Source organism: Mirounga angustirostris, unplaced genomic scaffold, assembly GCF_029215605.1.
Source record: "Mirounga angustirostris isolate CCGP_5_RB_7025 unplaced genomic scaffold, mMirAng1.0.hap1 SCAF_9, whole genome shotgun sequence".
In the NCBI taxonomy this organism is placed as follows: Eukaryota; Metazoa; Chordata; class Mammalia; order Carnivora; family Phocidae; genus Mirounga; species Mirounga angustirostris.
The window spans coordinates 118467889-118485961 of NW_026991717.1; the positions used below are offsets into that span (position 1 = coordinate 118467889).

Consider the following 18073-nt stretch of genomic DNA (forward strand, 5'->3'; position numbering starts at 1 on the left):
CAGTCGCTTAACCAACTGAGCCACCCAGGCGCCCTCCCTCTTTGTTTTTAATAATAATAGCCAACACTCAGCACTGTTCCAGGTGCTTTACATATATTCATTTATTTAACATGAGTTTCAGGGTGGTTGGAGACATGACAGAATCCTGGTCAGCTCGGGGTGGTAAAATGAATCTGTTATGTGTTGATCTATGCCAACGTGTGTCTTCTCGCTGGTTTACACTCATTGCTTCCCACTTCCTTCTCATTCTGGCTTCCTGCCCCTGAAGGAGAAGAATAAAAAACTTTCCTTTCAGCTGAGTCGGGGGACTTTCTTGGGCAGCAGTGACTGCTGGTGACATCAGCATGAGTAGCCCTCCGTGCTGGGGGGCTGTGAGGAGGGCCGCACCGGCTGTGAGGCCCAACTGACCTGATTCTAATTGCCGACATTGAGCTGATGTTATTCTTGGCCCGGGACAGAGCGATTACTCAGTAGTTTCTGTTAAAGTGATCCTTTGTTAAACTTCTGCTCCCAGCCCCCCTCTTCTTCCCTCCCACTCTCTTCTCTGCCTCATCCAGACTGAAAAAAGCCCAAAAAGCAGAAAAATTAAGGACATTTTGTTGGCCAGGGCAGAATTGCTGAAGTTTCTTTTAACAACAGAGCAGAGAGCAGGGGGGATTTTAAATACATCTTAATTTTTCACTGGTTCCGTCCTCTGTCCAGAGCCCTTCAATTGTTAGTAGACTTAATTTTGGACATAGTGAGATAACTCAAGGTGAGAGAAGACTGTGTACCCTGAACTCCTTTCATCCTTCCATTCCATCTGTCCTTTACTTCCCCCTTCCCACCATGCTCTCTTCTGTTGGACTGAGCTAGATCAGTAAGGGCCAACAGAAAGTAACGGTCCTGTAACAAGTGTGGGGGGTGGGCAGCTCTGGGTTCACACCACAGGGTCTTTCAGTTTGCTAGTACATCTTGAGTGCCATATGTAATGAGCTTTTTGCTAATGGTATGTGTGTCCATGCACAGCCTCACAGGTATGGAAAAGATTTCCATATAAGCCCAGCCAAGTCTTGTTATACTGCTCCTAAAAGTCCATTGCATGTGTCTAGAAAAATTCTGCCCCCCTACAGGAGTGAATACTGTATCTCCAAGGCTTCAGCTGCTGTGTGTTTGTTTTGTGGGGGAGGGGAAAGAGAGAGAAATTCAGCAGGCACCCGGACTTTTCCAGGCAGCCAGCAATAACATGCTAGCTCCTCAGCATGGCACAAAGAGAGCAAGCAAACAGGCTGGCTGTGCGGGGGGAGTCTTTCTACATCCTTCTAACAGAGTGTCCAGGAGGAAGATTGGACTGGGATATTCAAGAGGAAGAACTTATTCATGTGTGCTTAAGTTCCTGCAGCATGTTGGCCTGTCATAACCTACTGCTGATTTGTTTTGTTTTGTTGGGCATTTTGTTCCATTTTGGTTTTCCTTCTGACTTTTATCAGAAACTCATACAACACTTAGTTTCTAGATGATGATGATGACTGATTGATTGATTTTCCTAGAACCATTTGATTTAGTAGATTTTGCCAAGCCAAACTCTTTTCTTCTTACCTAATAAAAATATGTTGAAAATATGTGAAATGATACGTGTAAAACTACATTTAGCTGTTTGGGAAATAGGCCCTCTGGACAGGCTTTGGAGTCAGATAATCTTCCCATTTAAATCTTGCTTCTGTCCAGCCCATGCCTGGGACAGGCTATTCAAACTTCTCTGGACCTCAGTTTGCTTATGTCTGCTAAGGAGATGATAATATATATCTGTGCGTATCATGAGGATCGCGATTCTCAGGATGTTACCACGTGTCAGGCACTGAGCTGGGACTTTTATTTGTATTATCGCATTGAATCCTCCCAGTTGTCCTCTTATAAGCCCCACTTTACAAACAAAAAACCAGATAATCACTTCAGGTGACTTTCTCAGGGTCACATAAGTAATAAAAGGAAGAGTGGTTTTTTAACCCAGGTATGCAGCAGGCATAGCATCCAGCCTCCACACTATCACGCTGTATGCGACCATCCTGACGATACAGTAAGGCATTCATGTATATTTTATACACACACACACACACACATATTAATCTATGTGTATTATTACATAAATTTTTAAGTTGCAGTTCATACATCCACAAGTGTACTTACTGACACCTATAAAACTGTATTTGAAAAGTCCTCTTCAGGTATCGTAACTAGTCTGCTACCATTCATCATATACACTGTCATAAAAGAGAAGGTCTACTGAACATATATAAACTCAGGTCTAGACATTCTCCCACGTATCTCAGATTCTTAAAGAAATGTCTTAAGAAAGTGTTCCTTTAGAACTCTTGGAAACACCCATAGTTTACCCTCCTTTGTGTTTTTATTTTTTAGTAATAGGGTTAGGGACTACTGAGTCGTGCAGTATCCTGAAATATGTTCTAGAAGTTTGAAGATTCAGAACACTTGTGTGGGTTTTATTAATAACATAGGAGTTATCTTTTCAGTTATCACATTGTCCTTTCAACCCTGTTATTGTGTTTCTGTGATGGTGTTTCTGAGAAGACTACTGGGAAACATGACCGGTGTCTACAAATGTGACTACCATAGGTGATAATTTTGCATGATTACTATTATGCTTGCTTTTTCAATTCCATATAAATTTGATTCTTAATGCATTGTTATAATAGAGATATCAGTTTGTTATGCTGATTCATCACTACTAGTAATAGAGGTCCTCTGATTACCACCCGCCTGCTTTCTAAGCTGCTGCTGGAAAGTGCCCGTCTGGAATCTTGGAGGCAGGAAGGTGAGGGGCAGGGAAACGGACACAGCGTGAGTGCCTCCTGTGTGCTGGATGTAACACTATCGCCATCCCACTGACGAGGGAGCTCAACGAGTTTAAGAAACTTACACAAGGTTGCATCGCTAGCTAATTACAGAGATAATACTCAGACCCAGTCAGAGAGCTCCCAAAGCCCTTTTCCACTCTACCACCCTCCCTCTTGAGAGAAGTGACTCTGTAATTTGCTTTTTGGGTTACACATTTATCATCAGTCAGATAAGGCATTCCAGATTTACTGATGCTGCTGCTACTCTAGACCCATACACACAAATATAAAAGAAAGGGTCAACGTAATGCATCAAAGTATAGAACTCTGCTTGGCTGTGGGTATGTTAAAAGGCAACTGTTCACCTACCAGCTGCTTGGGATCAACCTTGTTTGTTGTATAGCCTTAACACGTGGTTTTGCTCCTGCTGCCTGGCGACCAGTTTCGTTCTCTGCGCTCACTCTGTGACCCGTGGTTTGTTTTTCTTTGTCTGTGGGCATATGGGGGACTCACAACTGTAACTCTGTGAGATAATGAAAGACCTCATCCTTAAATATAAAGAACCACGTCCATCTGAAGTGGACGCAGCCCCAGGAAGAAGCTTAACAAATGGATGACAGCAGGTTCTATGCAAGATGCACAGTAGGTCAACCATGTGAGATTCTGAGCCAAATAAGACAAACCATACATCTGAAGGCAGAGACAATTTAGATACTTATAAATTCTGATTTTAAAGTTGTGAGGGAACTTAGAGGTTGCCTTGTCTGATTATTTCATTTTACTCCTCAGGAGATGTAAGACACAGACACATCATCAGAAGAACAAGGACCCTGATAGAGAAATAATTCCCTACAACTACTAGCTAACAAAAGATAAGAGACAATTGAAAACAATGCTATGAATTATATCTTTTTAAACAATTGAACTCTCAGTCTGGGGTCATTGCTGATCTTTTGAGGTTATCTTTATTTATATATGTTCATATATACTTTAACTTTTAAAATAAGTAATAAAAATTTGCTTATAGACAAATTTTTTTCAAGCTTTCATTCTTGGAGTAAAGCTAGTGAAATCTGGGTCTTTTAAATGTATCTGATGAAAATTGGACACATTGCTACGTTTGCTTTAGATTTACTTTAAAAGGGAAATATGATTTCAGTGGATTTGCATTTGAAGGGAATCAGCATAACATAAATAAGGAAGGCTGTGTTGTGTAATGGGGCTCTGAAATCAGACTCTTTGTGGGCATGGATCCTAGCTTGCTACTTAGTAGATGTGCCATCATGACAAATTATGGAAGCTTTTTGTGCCTTGGTTGCTTCCTCTGTATATAGAAATGATGACGGGACCCACCTCAGGGGTTGGGAGGATTAAATGAGATAATAGCACGTAAAGTGTTTAGGGGAATGTTGACCCAGGGTAAAAGCTCAATAAAAATTCATAGCTCTTGGGGCACCTGGGTGGCTCAGTCATTGTCTGCCTTTAGCTCGGGTCATGATCCCAGGGTCCTGGGATCAAGCCCTGCATAGAGCCCTGCATCGGGCTCCCTGCTCAGCGGGGGGGGGGATTCTGCTTCTCCCTCTGCCCCTCCCTCTGCTCATGTTCTCTCTTTCTCTGTCAAATAAATAAAATCTTTTTTGAAAAATTCATGGCTCTTATCATGATGTATTACTTTTTTTTTCATCGTGGTAAAAACACATAGCACAAATTTACCCTCTTAATAATTAAGTGTATGATACAGTATTGTTGACTATGAACATTGTTGTGTAACAGATCAATAAAACGTTTTCATCTTGCATGACTGAAACTCTATATTCATTGAACAACTCCCTGTTTTCCCCTCCACCTGGCCCCTGGCAATGACCATTCTATTTTGTGTTTCTATGAGTTTGATTACTTTAGATACCTCATATAAGTGGAATCATACAGTATTTGTCTTTTTCATGACTGGCTTGTTTCACTTAGCATAATGTCCTGAAGGTTCATCCATGTTTTAGCATATTACAGGATTTCTTTCTTTTTTTAAGGCTGAATGATATTCTATCATATGTATGTACATTTTCTTTATCCGTTCATCTATTGATAGGCATTTAGATTGCTTCCACATCTTAGCTGTTGTGAATAATGCTTCAGTGAAACTGGTTATGCAGATATCCCTTCTATTATGTATTACTTTTTTTTTTTTTTTTTGAGAGTGCGTGAACAGGGGGCGGAGGGACAGAGGGAAAGGAGAGAGAGAAAATCTTAAGTAGACTCTACACTTAGTGCAGAGCCCGACACAGGGCTTGATTTCACTTGATTTTCCCTGAGATCATGACCTGAGCTGAAACCAAGAGTGGGCTGCTTAACTGACTGAGCCACCCAGGCACCCCTATTATGTATTACTTTTAACCTTAAATATACATAGCATCGTAATTTCAATTTCAGGGTTTTAGTTACCCCCCCTTCCCTCTGCCAGAAGCAGAAGTTGGTTAAGATGATATTAAAGTGTTTAGGAGAAGTTCAAGGCTCATAAAGTATTAATTGGCTACTTTTTTTTTACTTATATTTACATATTTGAACAATTGAAAATAAATGCAAATTAATTCATTCACAATTGCTAGTGGGATATGAGAAGAAAAAGTAGAAAGGATGATTAATACCATGATGGGCTGCTAGTGAGGGAAGGTCGTCTACATTACATCTTAGGGCTACTTAATTTCACCAGGTCTTCTGGTCATTGACTGCAACTCTGGCCTTAGCCAGCTGCCTCATGGTTGGACTTCTTTGGTCATAACACACACCTGGCCCAAAATCAGTTCAGTTGTCTTGATGCTGTTGAAAAACCAACTCAGAGACTACTGCTGGAATCTTTGGTTTTATCGGATGACAGAGTCTGAGGCTCAGGAGCATATCTAAGTATCTATTAATGACCGGCATTGTTTCTCAAATATACAAGTAGAGTTGACTTAGGAAATGCCTAAAACACAGTGGTTTTTGTTGGTGAATAAATTTTCATTACAGGTAAGCAGCTGTATTCACATCCTGGCGAGCAGATCATTTGAATTAATAACAGCCTTCAGTCTTAGTTGCTAAAGAAGACAGAGCCTCTTAATTGATTTTAGAAATAAAAGGATATGCCAGAGAACTTCTGATATCTTTGACCACTCAAAGCCCTATCGCAGGTATTCACGTCATCAGTCTCTCTCTGTATGAACAGTAGCATCTTCCGGGTTTCTGCCCCATCCCTGTCAGGGTTATAGCACTGCTCCCCGCCTTGTCCAGAGCACCAGAAGTTGTACTCTGTTTCTCTTGCTCAGCCTCCAGTCTTGTCCCAGCTGACAAACATTGTGAATGGAAGACAGCCAAGAACTCCATACAGTGTGAGACAAAGGCCTTTTGGAAGCTTGCTTTTGCTAAAATAGAAACAGCTACCCTCACCCTCACCTTGGCCCCCAGCTTTTTACAGCATCATATGATTGCACAAAAGACACAATGTGTTCTTTGCATTGAACAGCTCTTGGCTGGTTGTAGTAAGGTGAGTGATTAGCATCTGACATGCTCAGGAAGATATACCATCCCAGTACTTGAGCTGCCAGAGAGCAACATTCTAGAAGCAGTTTTGTGTACTATGTAATGGGAACTTTATCCAAGTTAGGATAAAATCTCAGTGGGGAGAATAATGCATAAAAATGTTTTCTTTTCTGGAACCAAAGTAAAAGGGGTACAAAGAGACTTAACCCATTGAAGTAGAGTTTAACATTTCCCTACTTTATCTCCCTTAATTTAAAAAAAAAAAAATGAATTTAGAGTTATTTCACAACAAAGAGTTATCCAGCTCTACTTCATCACCAAGAAGCCCAAGTAAAGACGAAAAGAAGTGTTTTTCTGGAAGGAATTAAAAAAGAAAAAAAAAAGAAAAAAAACCTCCCAGAATTTAATCTCTGAACAGTATTATCTTTCTAGTAAGAGAGCCCAGATCTTGCTTCCCCATAACCTTCCAAGTTGCAGTCTGTGTTCTGTCTATCAGAAATTCCTCCTTCCCACCCACGAGTACCCTTCTGTTGTGGGAGAAGGAGGGCCTTTCCAGTCTTTGGCCTGGGGCCAAGCCAACCCTCAAACTGTGGTTTTCTCTGAGTCTCCTCACTGAAGCATGGCTGTTTCCCACACCCAATAAAGAAGCAAAAGTCTTGTATATGTTGACCAGGTCTTGAGTGGAGGCCAGTGCTTACACAGCTCTCACATTCCCAGGACATTGACTGATGACGGTGTAGCCCCCTTCCCGGTTGTTAACCCACAAGTGCAGCGTGGTAGTATTGTGCATCCAAACCTCACCTTTCTTAGGATTTATACAGAGAGAACTTTATCTAATTCTTCTGTCCATTTATGAATGAATATCAGGACAAAACAATTCACATAATCTGTCGTTGAGGGAATTGTAGGATTGGGGCCAATACGCTATGAGAGGCCTGGGGAGGCAGATTTCTGCCAACAGTCTAAATAAAGTCATTTATATATCTGCTTTTTAACATTGCCTAAGTACTTTCCTGGGCTTCTTCTTATCAAATGTGATTGCTTTAATTTCATTATGCATACCCTTGGTTTTGGTGAAATACCTGGGAACTTGTCTACATTACTGACTCTTTGGAATTTTGGATGGTACAGAATTGTGAGCATTTCATTATCCATTCAGTATATTAGAGTATGGTTACTGAACAGCAACTGAGAACCTAGAGGCTTTTTTGCTGTATTTGGATAGAGTATCTGCTTTTTTGAGATGCAGTACATTTATGTTATATTAAGGCTTAAACAAGCATGACTCTTTGGTAGATTGAGGATTATATCTCAGCTCAGTTAGGATTTCATTTTGCTGCATCTAGCAGACCCCTCTCCCTGCTATGGCTTACCAAGTTAGAGGTTTTTTTCCCCCCATATAATCAGAAATCTAGAGTTAGGCTCTCCTGAACTCTGTGGTACTGTCAGGAGCCCATGCTTTTCCTGTCTTTATGCTTTGCAATCCTTAGGAAGGATTTTACCCGATGCTAGCTAGATATCCATATTCTGGGTGGGAGGAAGAACAGTAAGGGGCAAAAGTTGTGTACTAACCCAGTTTGCCCCTCTTTAAAGAGCTTTCCTGGAAACTGCACCTGGAAATTTCTGTTTATATCTCAGAGCTATGTCACATGGTTATTTCTAAGTACAGGAGAGATTGGGAAATACAATTTTTTAGCTGGGCACACATCATTACCCAAACAAAATAAGGGCAGTATTATTAGGAAAAAGGAAAGAAGTGTTAGTATCCAGGCAAGTGACAAGTCTCCTAAGCAATAAATTCTCCTAATTCCTTTTGTTATTTGAGGTAAAGACTGATCTTATCACCCCAGAACATCAATATCTAAAGGCCTGCCATAAAATTTGCATCTAGGAAGATGAATTATTATTTTTTTATTTTTTTTAAGATTATTTATTTATTTATTTGACACAGAGATAGAGACAGCTAGAGAGGGAACACAAGCAGGGGGGAGTGGGAGAGGGAGAAGCAGGCTCCTGGCCAAGCAGGGAGCCCGACGCTGGGCTCGATCCAGGACCCTGGGATCATGACCTGAGTCAAAGGCAGACGCTTAACAACTGAGCCAGCCAGGCGCCCCAAGATGAATTTATTTTTGTTTGGGATCTACAGAAGGGCTTACTTATATTTTGTGGCTGAGTATAAGTTGAACACAAATAATACACTAGGCCCTATTCAAAGTCCAGAGAATGGTCCTAGTACAAGATTACATCTCTATGTAAAGACAAACTTGCCTGTTTTCTTGTTATAGGAATTTGGTTGTTGAAAAAAAAAAAGTGAGTAGTGGTTACAATACAAGTTTTGTTATTTGCATCCATGGGATAAATGTTTATTAAGCACCTTTTATGTACAAGGCCGTCTAGGCACTGTGAGTGAAACAAAAAGTAATCAGATGTCAATCCAGCCATCTCCAGTGTGCATTGTCCAGAAGGAGAGAAAAGTACACACATCAGTGTCCATAGTACAAGGTAGAATGTACTAAATGTGATAAGACACATACAAATAAATTGTTACAAGCATTCAGAAGAGGAAAAGATTATTCCTGCCAGAGAGAAGTGAGTAAATATGATCTGGGGAACCTAAACACATGTTTTCATTTTAAGAGTTTGCTTTCACGGCTAGTGAGCATCATCCTAAGACTAGAAAAATATGTTGATAAATGCATAACCAACTGCCAGTCACAGATCATTACAGATAGGCAGACTTGCATGTCATCCCATCCTTTGGTTCCTCAGTAAACTGAGGTGGAGGTTTAGGGAGGAATGGAGCATTTGTTGAGTGTCTCCTATAAGCCTGGTATTTGGTCTATTACAAGAATCCTTTAATGAATGCCTGGGCTAGATTTACATATGTGATCTTCATTTAATCCCCAATAATCCAGCAAAGTAATCTAATTGCCGATGAGGAAGCTAAAGGCCAGAGAAGTTCAATAACTTGAAAAGGTCACCCCGTTTATAAGTGACAGAGCCCACATTTGCACCCAGGCACGTTTGACTGCAAAGCCATGCTGTTTTCCACTTACCTGAGTCTCTGCCTTTCACTCATGACCAAATCTGGATTTGTAGGCATGGTAAGTGTTGAACAGTGAACTGCTTCTTCAGCCCGGCCTAGTAGTGAGTGCTGTACCCACCTGGTTGAAACTTGGGTGCCATTTGGATGCTTCGACTTGTATTCAGAGTTAATTTTGTTACCTGCTTAAATCTTAAGAGAATTGGACTTTCTTTTTTTTTTTTTTTTTAAAGATTTTATTTATTTATTTGAGAGAGAGAATGAGAGAGAGAGAGCACATGAGAGGGGGGAGGGTCAGAGGGAGAAGCAGACCCCCTGCTGAGCAAGGAGCCCGATATGGGACTCGATCCCGGGACTCCAGGATCATGACCTGAGCCGAAGGCAGTCGCTTAACCAACTGAGCCACCCAGGCGCCCGGACTTTCTTTTGACCTTTGAATAATTTATTTTTGTAATAAGTAACTACATATAGATGGTACAAAATTCAAAAGGATATAAATGATATATAGTAAACAATTAGTTTCCCTCTCTCCTGGACCCCCAGCTAACCAGTTCTCTTCCATGGAGGTTACTAGTTTTTTTTGTATATCCTTTCAGAATTGTTCTGTGCAGATACCAACCTTATGTGTATGTTTTTCTGTGTGTTTGTGTATCTGTGTGTGTTGGTGTGTGTATATATGTGTGTGTGTGTGTGGTTATGCATATTCTTTTTTCTTTTTACAAAAATAGGTGCTTATTATACTCACACTGTTCTGATCTTGCTGTTTTGTTTTTATTTTTTTATTGTTATGTTAATCCCCATACATTACATCATTAGTTTTAGATGTAGTGTTCCATGATTCATTGTTTGTGCATAACACCCAGTGCTCCATGCAGAACATGCCCTCTTTAATACCCATCACCAGGCTAACCCATCCTCCCACCCCCTCCCCTGATCTTGCTGTTTTTATTATTTTTTTTATTTGTATTTAGATGTCCCAGCAGGATTTTTTAGCAAAATAAAAACTCAGTGATCTTGAAAATATGGTTCAGTTGTCACCTTGGCAACATGTACTGAATGGATGTTCTTTACTGATGGCAGTTCCTTTACAGCATGAAAAGTTGCACTCCATAAGGAATATTTTCATTTCCAAGAGCCTGTGGCTAACAATGGCTTTTCTTCTCTGCTACTCATTCAGTGAATTTGTCTATGGATGGCTGCTGTAGAGCTCTTCAGCCCTCTGAGCAAATATACCTTTGTGTTGATCTTAGATTCATTTAGCAACTAGTATTCGATAGTAATTTTAGTTTGAAAGTGTTTTATTTCATTTTTTCAAAGATTTTATTTTTAAGTAATCTCTATACCCAGCTTGGGAGACTTGAACCTACAGCCCTGAGATCAGCTCTACCGACTGAGCCAGCCAGGTGCCCGTGAAGGTGTTTTAAAATGTAAAGTCTTTTTTTTTTTTTAAGATTTTATTTATTTACTTGAGAGAGAGCTAGCGCGAGAGAGAGCACAAGTGAGAAGGAGAGGAAGAAGCAGGCTCCCTGCTGAGCAGGGAGCCCAGCGTAGATCTCTGTCCCAGGACCCCAGGAACATGACCTGAGCCGAAGGCAGATGCTTAACCGACTGAGCCACCCAGGCGCTCCTAAAATGTAAAGTCTTACGTCACTCTTTAGGTCAACAACGAGTTACTATGTCAGAAAAGTTACTAACAGAACTTTTCTGTTCCAGCCTCCTCTCTCCACCCACTCTGCTCACTGTACCATTACCACACCGGCTTCTTTCCACTCGTCTTCTAGAGGAGTTCACAGTTCTCCGAGTGCGCTGGAGTTGAGTCGAGCTTCAAGCCACTTTTGTTTTGTGCGTTATTTCTCATGCTTGACACCCAGTAGGAGACATTCATTAATTATTTGTTGAATTTAACAATGAAGGAAACAAAGGCTGAGAGAGACCAAATGCTGTTCTGATTGCTGCAGGTGGAGAATGCACAGTACCCAGATACCCTGATTCCTAGCCCAGTGTACTTCCAACAAGACCATCTCAACTCTATGCTTCCAGAGATTGCCCTTCTCTGAATGTGGCCCTGCACTGGCATTATTAGAGAAATTTGTCCTAAAAAATTATAGCAAGTGGGTTGTAAAGGGCATCTCCATTGCCCATCTTTTTTTTTTCTCTTGTAGGCCATCTTTGGCAGCCAGGCACTCTCTAACTCCAGTTTGTGGACAATAAATAATGGTGCAGCTTGCAGAATTTCAAGTGCCACAGCTAGTGGCCAGAAGCCAACCACTCTGCCACAAAAAGTGGTGCCACCTCCAAGTTCTTCCTCCTCGCTGGTCCCCAAGCCCCCAGCCAATCACAAACAAGTCCTCAGAAAGACGACATCCCAGAGGGCCTCCAAGTAAGTTTTCCTTAATCTTCTGTTCAGTTTCTTCTGAGTTGTATCAATTCTGTGCTAAGAGTACTCTTTATTTACGAGGCCTTCAAAATCCTTTGTACTGAAATGTTGAAGACAGGAACCCCTGCTGGGGACTAAAAGTTAACTATGGTTCTCAGCCTGGGCTGTAAGTCAGAATCACCTGGGGAGCCAGTGAACCCTGCCAAGGTCGGGTTTATAATTTCATATAAAATTCAGTACTCCCTCCCCCTCCCCCCTTCGCCAACCCTTGTTTGTTGTTTACTCCTAGGTGTTTGAATGTGAAGACACTGGAATTGGATTTCATGGGGGCAGGGGTGGGAGTTAACTTCATTGACATTAGTCAGCAGGCTCTCTAGAGCAACTTATTTCTAATACCTTTTGTAGTATGCCCATTTTACCTCAAAAAGGCATTTCCATGCCTGAATCAAATTTTTTCACATTCCTTCCTTCACTCTATTTCCAGCCATATTTTAGCTAATGAACCAGAAATAGACTAATAAAGAGTATTAGTTCTGACAGCCCTTCTCCATTTAAAATTGGGGAACTTTTCAAAGATGCCTGTAAGAAGCAGGAATTCCCTGGTGGATAAACGCCTAGAGGGGGTTAGTGTATTTCTCTTGCTCTCATTAAGGCTCTCCATTCATTTGTCCTTCGCAAAATCAATTTTAGTTGTAAGAACGAATCCTAGGACATAGAAAATGCAGTTCCTCTTTTTTCCGCCTTGGACAGTGAATCAAATTCTGGATTTGGATGGAAACCAATCCCTCGTGGCTGTTTTAATTATACTGCTGCCATTATTCATTTATCCAACAGATATTTACTCGGTGCCTACTAGGTGCCAAGTGCCGTTGTAGGAATAAATCGCATTGTAATGACTTTACAGAACTCTCTGGAGCAGTAGGGAAGAGTAGTCAGAAGGGGGCAGGTTGTGATTGAAGGCCAAGAGCACAGTAAGAAGGAAGCTGTATGGCTCCTCACCCTGGCAGGAGTAGAGGTGAGTCCTTAAGGGTGCAGCCTCTGGAGCCAGACTGCCTGTGTTAACACCCTCACTCCACAATTTACTAACTGGAGACCTTTGGCAAGTTGCAAGGTCCTTAATCTGTTAGCCTCACTTTCCACAGTTCTGAAGTGGAGATAATGAAGAGTATCTTCTTCATAGGACATTGCTAACTCTTAGCAGAGTTAATACACGTAAAGTACACAGAACAAGACCTAGCCCACAGAAGAACTCAGTGAGCCTTAGTTGCCATCATAAGCATTCCAAAACCATGCTCCCTTTCACAGGTTCGAGAAGCCCACAGTTAGGTAGGAAAATCCGTGAGTCAGGGATGAATTTTGAATTTGCCGGTGAGCTCCCTGTTTGTGGCTCCTCTGAGTATTGCCAGCAGCCTGAGATGGCCCACGATGGCCTGTGTGGCTGGCTGGTCTGCCCCCGGGCAGGGAGGGGTGGGGAGCAGGAGGTGGGCTCTGTCAGCAGGCAGCAGCCTGGACATTTGAAGATGCCGTCCACTGCCCTGAACTCATTGCTGGCAAGAGAACTCTTCAGCCTTTAGAGATGGAATTGCAGCTCTATGGACAAACTTTGCTGCATTTTTGTGGTTTCTTCTCTCTGACAGGCAGGAGTGTGGGAAAACCGGAAACAGCTCAGCACCAAAAATGCACAGAAGGGGGGAAAAAAGCAAGATTTCTTCAGAATTTAAGAAATATAATCCAAGTATCAAAAGGCATGCTGTAAGGCGTTGTTCCAGGAAATAGTTTCCAATTTGCCTTTAAAATTCTAGCACAAGTCTCTGAAGCTAAATAAGTTAGTACTAATGGAGACCTTAACATTTCTCTCACTTAACGTGTAAAATGCACAGTGTTGTGAGGGCCCCACTGTTTTTAAAATTCTTCGGCCTTTTAGGAAAAGGAATAACATCGTTCTTATCTGACTCGACTCAATGAAAAGTTCCCTCTAAAAAGTATTCGGATAAAGGTTTTTTAAAAATCACCTTTTTATTTTATAGTAATTTCAGATTTACAGAAAGGTTGTAAAGACAGTACACATGAAAACAAGAACACCCAGTTCTCCCCATTGTTAACATCCTGTATGACCATGGTACATTTGAAGAAGGTGCCGTACTGAAAAACTGTCATTGGTACATTATTATGAACTATAAACTGCATACTTCATTTGGATTGATGAAGTTATTTTTAATCTAGAGAAAACTTTCATGGCCCCTGAAATTAGGATCCTTGAGTATGAGTCGATAATATTCTTATTGTTCTAAAGTAATTCATGTTCCTAGCCAGCCTAGCAAGTTACTTAACATTTATGTGACTTCATTTCCTATTTAAAATAGGGATAATAATAGTACCTGCCTCATGGGGTTATTAAGAGAAATAGATGAATTAACGTCAAGCACAAATACGGTGCCTGGTACATAATATATGCTGAATAGGTGTTCGGCATTATACTATATCATACTTAGGTTAATTACTAGGATGGCATTTCAAGAAATTTTCATGTAACTTTTTACTTTCTTCCTGCAAGATACATTGCTTCATTTGCTGGGAGCTCATTTCGGCCTTTATTCTGGCTCAGTTCAGATTAATCAGGAACCCTCAGTTATGAGTGGTGATACTGAGTCACACTCAGGAATGCCCTAGTTGCCCCAAGAGACACAACTAATGAGAAGTTGTAATGAGCTATTGACCGTGCCAGGCCCTGTGTTTTTGGGTTGAACTTCAAACTTCTCCTAGCACAGAAGTTGGCATTGGACAAATATAGAAGCAATTTCCAAGAGCATCAAAGTTTCCACATCCTAGAGGATTGAGTTTACAGAACAATAGAACATAAAAGATGGAATGTCGTTTGGATGTTGATGCAAAGGGAGTTGAGAATCAGAGCAGTGGGGTCCTATTTCTTTATGATAATATTCAAGTGACTTTCCCTCTAAAGGTTTCAGTTTCCCATCTGTAAAACAAAACCACTGTCCCCACTGAGTAATTAACCCAAATAACTTGTTTTCTGTCTGTTCCATTGAAAACTTTTTATGAGCACATTCGTTTTTTAATCCTGTTGCTTTACAGCCATTTCTTCATCCCCACTTGGCCCAGAAAGTCTTTGTTGTAGTTCTCAGATTCATATACTTTTATTTCCTTTAGCTAAATCTCCTTGGTCAGTTCTGTGAAGAGAACGATTTAAACTTTTTTCCCCTTTCCATAGTGCCAAGAGCCTTGCTTGATTTTCCTCTCTAGTGTTTGCAGCACGTCATAATTTAGTACCCACTTCGGATCCTCCTTTTACAACTATTTGTGGTATTTCTCCCAAACAGCTGAACCAAGAGGGATGACAGGCTAGGAGCAACTACATGCCTATGAACTGTGTCTTCCTTGTAAATGACCTTTTTCTCAGAGCCAGAATCGTACTCTCCAGGAAATATAGAGAAAGAAACCTGAGGAGATTCAAGTTTGCCAGGGACATGGGCAAAACTCATGGACTAGCCATGACTGGGAAGGGCAGAGTCAAAGCTGTGGTACCTGGGGCTTCTCTGAAGAAAGAAAACTGCGAAAAAAAACCCCAGACTTAGCTAAAGTGCTTTTCTTTAAATAGCTGGGATTAAATGCCCAAGTTGTAGGATATTCTGCATCAGGGTGACCTCAGTGGAAATTGAAGGTAACTTCTGTGTCAGCACCCAGGACAGTGGTGTTTGTTAATGGCTGCTGGGCATCGGGAAGGGAGGAGGGTGGCCAGGAGCCCAGCAGCATGGGGAGACTTGTACCAGTTCATGGGACCTGAATATGTATTGATATGAGCAATATGATGAAAGATGCAAAGATGCTCAGAGATTAAGGTCAGAGAGATATAAAAATGAGGATCAGGTTTAAAAAAATACGCTCTATTTTTTTAACATATGAGTCATTAACTAATGTGAGGCAAAGTGATCAAGAGTTCTAACAGTCCAAAAGTAGGTTCTTGATGTGAGGATCCAAGGAGTCATATTGTAGCCAACCATCTTCTGTCAGTCTTTCAGCCTTTTTTATTATGTGTAGTTTCAAGAAATACGAGCAAATCTGTGGCATATCCATCCTTAAATACAGGATTCTCTAAATTATGTATTTCCAAAATATATAATGCTAGACTTTTAGTGCTGAAAGATAAAAGACTGCAGGCATAGTGAAAGGCTGTGAGTGGAGCAAGGTCCACAGGTGGTCAGTGGCAGAGCCAAAGCCGAATCTGGGTCACCTACTGTGCTAACCCCAGACTCTTCCCAATAGACCACTGATTTCAAAGGCCCCCCACCAACCTGTTCAGATCCATTCTGTACTGCAAATGACAGGTTAATCATCCTAAAATACTGCCTCAGGGAAAATGCAATGTAAGCACTTAAGAGCACGCTCCCTTCTCTTTCCACACCAGTTTTACTACTTAAGTGGCCACTGAAATACTCAAAAGGGGGAAGAATTATTGTCACTCTCCTACTGAAGTGTTGGGAGAACTTCTGTTAGATGTAGCACAAGAAGGATTGAATTGAACAATACTAAGGGCTTTTATATACTTCCTTCCTGTGAGAGTGAAGTCTAGGAAATGACTGGGAGACCTGGAATATACCAGACAACACCCTGTCACTCTAAGGGGAAGGTCCTGGAAGTACAAAGAAAGGGGGTGAGGGGAGCTAGTCAAGGGGTCTGCCACTTAGACTCTTTCCTCTATCAGCCCTTAGCATTTGGACTTCAGTGGTGGTGTTAGGAGATCTTAGGGTTTTGCTTTTGGCATGGATGATGACATTGGTCAGAGAACTGGGTGCTAGTAAGCACACCGAACCAGAAGTTGCTGCTGGCATGTGTATGGTCCAGTGAGGAGAGGAAGTACATGAGAGTCATGGAATGATGGGTCTTCCTTTGGTGATTCATACTTGGGTAATTTAAATTAAAATCTTACTTCTCATCCCTGCCACTGGGATGTAAAAACAGTTGTTAAAATGGTAATATAACTGGGGCACTTGGTAATATAATGGGTGGCTCAGTCAGTTAAGTGTCTGCCTTCGGCTCAGGTCCTGATCCCAGGGTCCTGGAATCGAGCCCCGTGTTGGGCTCCCTGCTCAGCAGGGAGCCTGCTTCTCCCTCTCCTCCCCGCTCATGCTCTCTGTCATTATCTCTGTCACTCTCTCTGTCTCTCTCTCAAATAAATAAATGAAATCTTGTTTTAAAAAATGGTAATATACCTGTTGGATATTTCCCATCTCTCACTTTTCTTTCTTATCTGAGTAGGAAAATCTTTTAAAAATATTTGGGCAGGATCTTATGGATTTTATAGAATCCAAATCAGTTCCTCCATGATCATAAGTCTTTAATGGCAAACTTAGACTTTCCTCTCTGAGGATGGGCAAATATTTAAAAATTTGGGGGCATAGGAATAGATGGTATAGCTTAAAAGAGAGCTCAGTGAAGAAGACTCAGGGGAGCTGCCAACCTCTGAAATAAGTTCAAGCAAGCAAGAAAACAACATTTTAGAAAATCCTTAATGTGTATTCTTGACAAAATTTAAGCATAGAGCACATTGATGTGTAGTGCTTAAAAAAGCTATCTCATGGGGCGCCTGGGTGGCTCAGTTGGTTAAGCGACTGCCTTCGGCTCAGGTCATGATCCTGGAGTCCCGGGATCGAGTCCCGCATCGAGTCCCGCATCGGGCTCCCTGCTCGGCAGGGAGTCTGCTTCTCCCTCTGACCCTCCCCCCTCTCATGCTCTATCTCATTCTCTCTCTCAAATAAATAAATAAAATCTTAAAAAAAAAAAAAAGCTATCTCATGTAGAGAGTAAGTAGTCTGTGGTCAGGGAGAAAATGAGAAATACCTAAGTGAAAAACTGGGTTAAACATGATTATTGGGCACTGCAGAAAATTGAATTAGTGAAATAGAGGACAGATTTCAAAAATTCTTTCAAAATTCTGAGGACAAAGTATATAAAGATAAAAATGTTGACAAAAGGTGGATTCACCCTAAGATAATGCATTCCAGAAAGGGAATAGAAGTAGTAGTCATTATTACCAGCAAAACAGACCTAAAATAAGGACATGAAGCGTTTTGAACAATATAATTAATGACATTAAATTAATAGATACACAGTTTTGTGCCCTGCAGAGCTCCCATGGAATATTTTTCAAAACTAGAACATTTCAATTAAAGCCTCAAAAAGTAGCAATTATGATACAGAATTATATCATTCTCTGACCATTTTACAATAAATGAAATATTAAAAGCCTGGACAGAATGCCCAAGTAATTTGGGAATTTTTAAACATTCT

At 41.1% G+C, this 18073-nt stretch overlaps 1 protein-coding gene across 11 annotated transcripts in view; it reads left to right on the forward strand.

The window, feature by feature from the left end:
• The window catches only part of TTLL5 (tubulin tyrosine ligase like 5), a 275259-nt gene that overhangs the window by 197812 nt on the left and 59374 nt on the right, over positions 1-18073 (forward strand). For 9 of the 11 annotated variants that reach the window (XR_010405275.1, XR_010405277.1, XR_010405276.1 and 6 more), the window contains one exon: positions 11553-11770. Coding sequence is in view for 8 of the 11 variants with exons in the window: in XM_064571392.1 (XP_064427462.1) it covers positions 11553-11770 (218 nt within the window). In the remaining 3 variants the exon portion in view is untranslated. Of the gene's footprint in view, positions 1-3623; positions 4246-11552; positions 11775-18073 lie in introns of those variants that run through there. The other 2 variants (XM_054513808.2, XM_064571394.1) reach the window with 2 other exon arrangements.